The sequence below is a fragment of the Salmo salar genome, chromosome ssa08 (genome assembly GCF_905237065.1).
Source record: "Salmo salar chromosome ssa08, Ssal_v3.1, whole genome shotgun sequence".
Lineage (NCBI taxonomy): Eukaryota > Metazoa > Chordata > Actinopteri > Salmoniformes > Salmonidae > Salmo > Salmo salar.
The window spans coordinates 8,804,211-8,813,916 of record NC_059449.1 but is presented as its reverse complement, the minus strand read 5'-3'; the positions used below and the strand labels follow the sequence as shown (position 1 = coordinate 8,813,916).

The 9,706-nt window shown below is 40.9% G+C and overlaps 2 protein-coding genes across 8 annotated transcripts in view; one reads left to right on the top strand and one right to left on the bottom strand.

Annotated features, from left to right (window-relative positions):
• LOC106610073 (zinc finger protein 214) overlaps window positions 1-9,706 on the bottom strand; it is an 844,054-nt gene that overhangs the window by 377,934 nt on the left and 456,414 nt on the right. The gene's annotated exons all lie outside the window — the stretch shown is intronic.
• The window catches only part of LOC106610072 (neurotrophin receptor-interacting factor homolog), a 437,457-nt gene continuing 428,706 nt past the window's right edge, over window positions 956-9,706 (top strand). For 2 of the 6 annotated variants that reach the window (XM_045723125.1, XM_045723127.1), the window contains exon 1: window positions 962-1,485. In XM_045723125.1, coding sequence (XP_045579081.1) covers window positions 1,203-1,485 — 283 coding nt within the window. In that variant the 5' untranslated portion in view covers window positions 962-1,202. Of the gene's footprint in view, window positions 1,486-9,706 lie in introns of all 6 variants that reach the window. The other 4 variants (XM_045723126.1, XM_045723128.1, XM_045723122.1 and 1 more) reach the window with 4 other exon arrangements.

Genomic DNA, 9,706 nt, shown 5'->3' with positions numbered 1-9,706 from the left:
TATAGTTTTATTATTTGTTTCATTTTTATTTCACCTTTATTTAGCCAGGTAGGCCAGTTGAGAGCAAGTCCTCATTTACAACTGCGACCTAACTCAAAGCAGTGCGACACAAACAACACAGAGTTACACATGGAATAAACAAACGTACAGTCCATAACACAATAGGAAAAAGTCTATATACAGTGTGTGCAAATGGCATGAGGAGGTAAGGTAATAAATAGGCCATAGTGGCGAAGTAATTACAATTTAGCAAATTAACACTGGAGTGATAGAAGTGCAGATGATTATGTGCAAGTAGAAATACTGGTGTGCAAAATAGCAAAAAAGTAAATAAAAACAATATGGGTAGGTAGATTGGATGGGCTATTTACAGATGGGCTGTGTACAGCTGCAGCGATCGGTTAGCTGCTCAGATAGCTGATGTTTAAAGTTAGTGAGGGAGATATGTCAGACATATTGTTGAATTTTTTTCTGGTTTGTGTGAAATCGTTCATATAAAACCAGTCTGCACACCCAAGGTGAATTGGTTTAGTCTTAACTCTTGGTTGACAGTGTCCGGGATGGGTAATGTATTGACGCTTGAGTGACAAATCAACACATTTGTATCTCTCTGTTCCTTTTTGATAGTCTTATTTTTGTATATATTTGTATATTGATATAGTTTTAAATGTTATGATTATTTATTTGTGTTCCAACTGTCTGAATAAAGATTTTGTGCAGAATGGTGGGGGGGTTATTTGAAATACCACATTTAGGCTGCATTGGCATTTAGCAGGACAAATTGGCTTGGTTATATTGTATCTGTGCGCTGACGATTAATTTGATACATTATAGTTTATTTCCTCAGACCTTATTTTCGGCCCCTATCCTTTCCCCACAGGGCTGGCTGAAAGAACCAGAGGTAACAAAAGCTGGCGTGATCCTGATTTTTAATTTGAGTAAATCTAAGCGATATCCGGCTCATCGTCAGATCAAACTCTCGCGGTAGTTCAATGGTACATCTCGTCCCCAGCTGTACTCCATCTAGTCACAACCGTTTCATAGCGGTACCAAGTTTGACATTTATTAACACCATGGAACTGAAACATATGACTAATTTAACGGCACAGCATCAGGTACTTACACCAGGCAGTATTTAATTCGCATTGGAGACGGGACTTGGTTGATAGATGTATCTAGGTATCGCTAGTTAGCCGCTAACAATGGCTAACTGTATGGGTTTTCACACTCAAATAGCCTCCATCTTGGAGGTGCTAGCGAATGCAGCAGTGGCAGAGATCTGTAAACTCGTAGACGACGACTATGCGGTGTTTCGTTTGGAAATAACTCAAAGCCAGAAAGAGAACAAAGCATTACGGAGGAAACTACAGCTACAGGAACTGAAGGTGGCACGGGAGCGCGCAGAGAGGACAATACGAGAGCGCGTTCTCGCCAGTCGTCCCAGTAGTGTCAAAGTCGTCGACCGATACAGAGGAATGGCAAGAGGTACATTTTGCAGAAGTCTGAGGCTGCGCGGCCTGTCGCAGTTAATATCAAATTGTATTGGTCACATACACATATTTAGATGTTAATGCGGGTGCAGCGAAGGTGCAGCGAAATGCTTGTATATAGCTCATTGTATGTCGCCCTGCTCCCTAGTATGATTACTTAGCCATCTTGCACAAAGACACTATCATATTCTAACCAAAATGTTGATTTACTGCATTTCCTATTATTTACTCAATGAAAACAATGTAATACATGGAACATAATACATAATCAATAAATAGTATATCAAGAAGTTGAGAAGTGTTACCTTACATCCTTGCCAATTCTAGACAGTGTCAATATAACCACGGGAAGTAGGGGTGCTGCAGCTCCCCCTGATAAACAGAAGATATTAACCCCCCCCCTAACCTAACCACCTCTTTTCCCCCAATCACACTCTCAGGTGAAGGACATCTCACTGGAGGCCACAGGAGCTTTGTGAAGCCAGTGGGACACGACACATGGAACGATGAACAACCAATCACTGTTGATGAGGAGAGTAAAACCTCAACCCAGCACGTTATCGTGATAGAGGTTAGTGTAATAGTGTTGCATAAAATGTGCTATTTGTAAATCAACTGTGGCCCTTTTATTTCAGAAAGGCTCCTCTCAGCTATTCACTTGTTTACATGTACATCCTTATTTATCTGCCATAGGGGAGCCTGTGAGACTTCCCTCCGACATTGTGTACAGTTACATGCTCACAATAATGCGATTTATTAGCGCTAGTGAAGTCGAAAGAGTTTGGATCAACTGAATGTATGCGTCTTAGAAGTAGTTTTCACATACAAACTGTACAAGTCCCAATTCAGAATCAAATATGCTTCCCAAAAATAACGTGATAAAATGTATATTTTCATTGGCGATTTTCTACATTTATCAGAGTGCCAAAAGGTAGCCTTTCAGATGTGTCCATGTAAACAGGATTATTAGGGAAATCGTTTTTCTTGCAAAGCATGTCAACGTTTTGATATAACTATTATATTAATCTGACTATCCATAGGGGAAGGGGGAGGCTCGCTCGGCTGGTGTTAACATATGCGCAGATCAAATACACTGCTGGAACACCGATTTTTAAGGTGTTTACATGTCCTAATAATTCAAAAGATTGCTCAGAAATCCAGGTCTTTTAATCGGCGTATGCTTACTTCGATTTTGATCTTAAGGCGATTAAGATAAGCAGAGTAAGGTGTTTCCATAACTATTGCATAATCTGCCTACTGACATAATCAGTTTAATATATAATTGTTACTGTGTATGTAAACATACTCTTTGTTGTCCAATTTAACTTATGTACCGATAACCTCCTCTCTTGTGTCAGTCTTGCAGAGGCGGCAGGTCCTGGGGTCAAGCAGGAGAGGCCTGAAGGAGAGGAGAACCCGCGGCACAGCAGAGACATCCAGACTGGAGCAACTGTAGCACCCCAGGTAGCCACGGAGGACCCCACCAACACCCCAGCACAACCCAGGACTCGATGCAGCATCATGGAGGTCAGTGGAACGCTGAACTCCGTCCTCAATTCCGAGACAGACACCAAGACTTTAACTGTAACACACAGGCTCTTAAACACAGGATCTGACCACAGATCAGACCCAGAGAGACTTGGGCTGTGGAGACTGGGCTGTCCTGCTCCCGGCTCAGACTATGTACAGGTATTTCACCAGAACGAGAGGACAGTTCATTCCCGTGAGGATGGTGATGTGTTAGACACTGGCGGTGAGGATACGCTTTGTTCTTACTCTACAGAGATGGACCCTGGCAACATATCCTTGGGTTTAGAGACACAGACTGACCTGTCTAGAGGGTACTGGAACCAGTACAGTAGTAGTGTATACTCTGAAGGGTGCCAAGATAAGAAAGTGGAGGGTCTGGTCGTAAATAACGTGACTGTGAAAGTGGAGGGCAACGTTTCTCCCACATGGAATGCAGATAGTCACCTAGGAGACAGACACTCACAGGGAAGATATTTCTTAGATTACAGGGAAAGCTTAGAGACAAATTCAAATGTCGCGACCCACTCGCCTTTATACACGTTCAGGGACCGTGACCCAGTGTCCACGTCGATGGGGCCTTCCGATTCACATGGCCGTGTCCTTTTCGATCAAGTATTGCGCTCAAACGACAGTGCTAGAGCACAGGTTCAGGGAGGGGGAGCAACATCAGCCAATAGTAAAGAGAAACGGTTCCTCTGCATGTTCTGTAACAAAGGCTTCAGCAGCCCTCAGAGTGTGGATATCCACCAGAGGGTCCACAAAGGGGTTAAACCATTCAGCTGTATCCAGTGTCATATGCGCTTCACCCAATCTAGTGACCTGAAGAGGCACCAGAGGGTCCACAGAGGGGTGAAACCCTTCAGCTGTACCCAGTGTCATATGCGCTTCACCCAGTCTAGTGACCTGAAGAGGCATCAGAGGGTCCATACAGGGGAGAAACCCTACAGCTGCCCCCAGTGTCACATGCGCTTCACCCAGGCTGGCAGCCTTAAGAGGCACCTGAAGGTCCACACGGGAGAAAGGCCTTTCGCCTGTCCGCACTGTGGGAAGAGGTTCTCAGAGAGGAGATACCTTAGGATACACCAGCAGAAAAACCATTCCACTCTATAAACTAGAAATCAGTTCATGTTATAGCTTATTACGTTTAGATCAAACCCTGCATTAAAGACGAAGATTACTTTTCATTGTTGTCAGCAGAAAAGATCCACAGATTCATTTGGAGTAGTGAAAGTAACACATTTCAGTGTTGAATATTCCTGGTTTGAACATTGCATCTGACAACTTCAATGAAAAATGACTGAAGATGGTAACGGACTATATTGACACTCCTATTTGCTATCTCTTCAATCTAAGCTTACAGGAAAGTAAGTGCCCTCAGGCCTGGAGGGAAGCAAAAGTAATTCCGCTACCCAAGAATAGCAAAGCACCCTTTACAAACTCAAACAGCCGACCAATCAACTTGCTACCAACCCTTAGTAAACTTTTTGAAAAAAATTGTGTTTTACCAGATACAATGCTATTTCACAATAAACAAATTAACAACTGACTTTCAGCATGCTTATAGGGAAGGGCACTCAACATGTACGGCACTTACGCAATGATGATTGGCTGGAAGAAATTGATAATAAGAAGCTTGTGGGAGATGTTTTGTTAGACTTCACTGCAGCTTTTGACATTATCGATCATAATTTGATGCTGGAAAAATGCATGTTATGGCTTTACATGCCCTGCTAATTCGTGGATTGAGAGTTACATGTCTAACAAGAACACAGAGGGTGTTCTTGAATAGAAGCCTCTCGAACATAATCCAGGTAGTCGGGCATTCCTCAGAGCAGTTGTCTAGGCCCCTTTTTTCAGTCTTTACTGAGTAAAGCCTGTGTGTCTTACTGCTTTCACAGATTTATGGTATTTTGCTTGTAAAAAAAAAAAAATGGCAGTGTTTATATGACCCCCTTACAAACAAGCACATTTTTACCACATTCTTGCCTGCATTCGCCTTTTATACCTCCTGTGCGCATGCCGGCATGCAGGTGATAAGTTGTAATAGTGGTGTGCAGATGCTGGTGGGTGTTTATCTTAATAAATCCATTGAATATACACCATCAAAAACATATACATTAGACTAATCAAATGTATTTTCAAAGGAATAGAATATGCTTAGCAGAGTTTAATTATGTTATTTACAAATTAATTAAGTCAAAAGTTCATTAAACTCACCCCATTCAGTCAACACACATGTATTTTATAGTAAGAATAAAATACAAATAATATTTTTCCTACACAACCGCTTTCATATAAAAAAGTGATATTCTGAAACAGCCCAAGCCCATGCTTTTTTGATCCACGTTTCATCTATTTCCTACTCTCGCTCCACTTTGTTAGGGAGCAGGCGTAGGGTCTTATCTTCATCATGCTACTGATATAAAATAAAAGTTGACTTCATATTTCAATCTCCGCTGGTTTTTAAGAGTTGCCTATACGCGATCGAGCAAAATAATAGGTCTACACTTGAATTAGACTACATTATTGAATGCTATAGGTTTCTGATTTGCTCAGCCAGAAACCAATTAACCAGATAGCCCGAGACAAGTCTGTGAAGTCAGGCTTTTGGTTGGGAGTAGGCGTAGGCTACTAAGCAACTGCTAGTGAAGCGCAAAATAATCCACTTGTTAAACTGCATAGGCCTATATTACATGCTGCCATTTTCAAATAAATGAGCCAACTATACAACATGATCATGAGTAGCTCTCACCTCAACTTAGCTAACATTTCCCCAGTCTAATTGTAGCCTAACCAATATCCAAACGGAGGTTCAATGAAAACAAAAATTTGACATTGATTTATCAAGACGAGTCCCAACGCTTGTCTCAAAGCAGCACAAGGGCACAGTCCCAATCAAAATGGTGCTGAAATTATGATTTAGTTGACCACGTGGGTAGGCTATTGCTTCAAATGTATTACCACGATTGGATGACTTTGGGAGTTTCATCAAGCAACAATTTGATACGTGCCTTCAATTGCATTAGCCTACTTTATTCCATTATTTTTTGTCATTCAGTGATATTTATTCCCACAGTAATTCTTTATGGATCCATCCAGTTGTGGTTAAGAAAACAATGCACACTTAGTGGTGGGCTATGCGAAGTGATGGGCGAAGTGACATGCCTCAAAGTTGAGAAACTGCTGGGATGATGGTTACAGGACTGTGCAAAGCAACCATCAAGAGTTGAAGAGCGTAATGCATGTCAATCATACTACGCGGTAGGCTGAACTTTACCAAATTGATTACTAGGTAGTTAGGTAGAAATACAAGTTTAGGATTTGATACTGGCAATACCTTTTGAGATATTAAGAAAAAGGCGGAAAAAAGTTGGCTGTGTGGCGAATAAAAGCATGCTGATGACTGAACATTATACATGTCAGCTACCACAGCAGGTGAAATCACTGCAACACTTAAAGAACTGCAGTCAGTTTTAGAATGGGTGGCAAGTAATAAGCTAGTACTAAGTATTAAAAAACTTAAAGCAATGTATTTGGGACAAACCATTCACTTGGTAGCAGCTAATGGGGATCGCCAATAAATACACATTGTGTGATATACATTCAGTGTACAAAACATTAGGAACACCTTCCTACTATCGAGTTACACCCCCTATTCCTCTCAGAACAGCTTCAATTCGTTGAGGCATGGACACTACAAGGTGTCGAAAGCGTTCAACAGGGATGCTGACTCCAATGCTTCCCACAGTTGTCAAGTTGGCTGGATGTCCTACCATACCCCGTTTGTTCAAAGGCACTTAAATATTTTGTCTTGCACATTCACCCTCTGAATGGCACACACACACAATCCATGTCTTAATTACCTCAAGGCTTAAAATCCTTCCTTATTAAGCTGTCTCCTCCCCTTCATCTACACTGATCTGAAGTGATTTTAACAGGTGACTTCAGTAGGGGGGATCATGGCATAGACTGACCAGGTGAAAGCTATGGAAAGAGCAGGTGTTCCTAATGTTTTGCACACTGTGTATAAGCCACATATTGTGTTTCTACTGTGTAGGCTATATGATGTTCAAATGCCTATTTCATTACATTCATTGAACTACTTAATTTTTTCCCCCCAAGACACTTTTAATGAGAATTTATGCAGTTTATCATGTGTATGTGTGGTTTTCATACGGTTTATTTAAAAGTTATGTTTAATAAACACAAAATGGGACTTTTCATACTAAGACTTTCATTCACTCTTTAGTATACATCTCGCCCTGTTATGCATGCACCCAACAGCACTTTATCACCAATATACACTTACTAAATATATCTACACATACCCACAAACAAACACCTACTGTACACGTCAAAATAGTTTAGTCACATTTGTCTGAGTTTTGACTTATCATATTTATGTCCATGATGAGTTGAACAAGGAAGTCATTCTGTAACTACAGTATAGGACTCAAACGTATTGGGGATGGGTAAACACGTTGGGGCCGTACTTGTGAACATTAAAAGTTGACGTTAAAGGTGAAGTTTAAGTATCAGCAAATTCAAATCCTTGAAGTAGTAGCATGTAATCAAAGGCTACATGTTAGCTGTTCCCATTACATGCACATGCAGCCCTATGATAACCTCACCAGATGGCTGTGATTATTTCCTGTAACAAATTTGGTATCAGCCAAATAAAAATCGTCAATGTAGTTGGCCGTGTTCCAACACATGTTCATGGAACAGTCCTTAACAGAAGTATAACATCCTGTACTGATATTCAAAGAAACTATATCACGTGTATTTAACTGACTGGTCAAATTACTCTGTGTGTAGAGTGCCTAGCGCCACAATCTTCAGATTGTGGCAAGGGTTTGAATCTCACATTAGTCCCCCCCCTTTGAAATTTAGAATTATATGTGTTAGTGTGTTGAAGGGAAGTAGCCAACAACTTGACAATTAGGAATGACTATCTTTCTTCGGCCTTGCAGACAAACACTGCCATTGCCTAATAATCATATTGCATAGGCTATATTACAGACATGTACACCTAAATGTAGCCCAACGTTTTATTTGCATTTTTATAATCTACTTCGTCACGTGTGTTATTTGACTTGAATGAGCATTACAAAGTATAATAGAGTAGGATTAGAGGTTGCACTCCGCGTTGCGTCATGCAATAGAACAGCCCTTAGCCGTGGTATATTGGCCATATACCACACCCTCTCGGGCCTGATTGCTTGAATATATAGACGTGTAGGCCTACAGTTACATCTACAATGTTATATATGCACGATTAATCATCCACTTCGTCACGTGTGTGGACCAGCAGTGAACAGTATTTCCCTTAACAAAGATGCTTGACGCAAGGAGTTCTCGAACCCGCGGATAATGAGCAGTCGTTTACGAGTCAACCGCTTTAGCTCTGTCAGCTGAAATGCAATGATGGCTACCGTACATGACAGCTATTTGACAAGTCCATAAGGCTCTCTTCAACGTTATTTTTTTACTATGTACGACAAACGTAAATGTTGTTGAGACCTACATATTTTTCCCGTAAAAGCACATGGATGTATGAGAAACGTATTGAGCAAAAACGTGGGATTTTGTCATATATAGGAAAACGTAAGTATACTAGTCAAGGATGCGATTATCATGCAATATTGACACAGACCAAGTGAAGAGGAACAAGAGTTTTAAATGTATCCCTCTGGTGGCCAAGTTGACCTATTTTAAGAAATGCCATTGGTTTGTGGAGAAAAGGTTTAAGATCGTTCATAAGCTGATACAGAACTTGTTACCGGAAATAATCACGGCCACCTGGTGAGGTTAGCATAGGGCTAAATGTGCAAGCTTATGTAATGGGAACAGCTAACGTGTAGCCTTTGATCACGTGCCACTACGTCAACCATTTTAATAGGGTGAGTCTTAACCCCTTACACTCGTGGGAATTGGCCTATATAACTTGTATAACTCATTCCACGGAGGGCCGAGTGTCTGCGGGTTTTCGCTCCTCCCTTGTACTTGATTGATGAATTAAGGTCACTAATTAGTAAGGACCCCATCCCTGCCCCGGTTTTCAAGGTCTTAATTGAAAGGAAAAATCTAAAACCAGGCCCTTCATGGAATGAGTTTGACACCCCTCGCCTATATGGATAGGTCTGAATTTAAATGTTTCTTACAGAAGAAATATGGAATCTATATGCATAACCATGGTAGCAATAAAAAAGGATCCATTTGGAGATTATGGGAAAATTAGACTAAAGGTGAGGACAAAACTGTTAATCTGACACAAGACTGAATCCAAACATTAACTGTTGATTAGTGCTTTTTTATTATTATTATTATTTACTGTAATTTTTGCCGCATTTGTTAATAACGAAATCTGAAAATACTCTGATTACATTCAGTAACGAAGAATATTCCTGGAAAAGAGCAACATAAAACAAAAATAAATGACAAGGGTTTGAGTGGGAGGTCTAACTGGTATCTCCAAGTGGCCACACACCTCTCCAAAGTGTGCGCAGTTCCTACGTTATTTCAATGCACTTTTATGACTCAAAGAATAATCAACTATTAGGTGCTATTTTGAGCTCTACTAGCTGTGCTGTTGAGGAACTAGACCAAGTTTTCTTTGGAACACAGCCCTGCATCCCCGCCATCACACAATTACTGTTGTTCACGCATTCCAGAAACGGTCCATT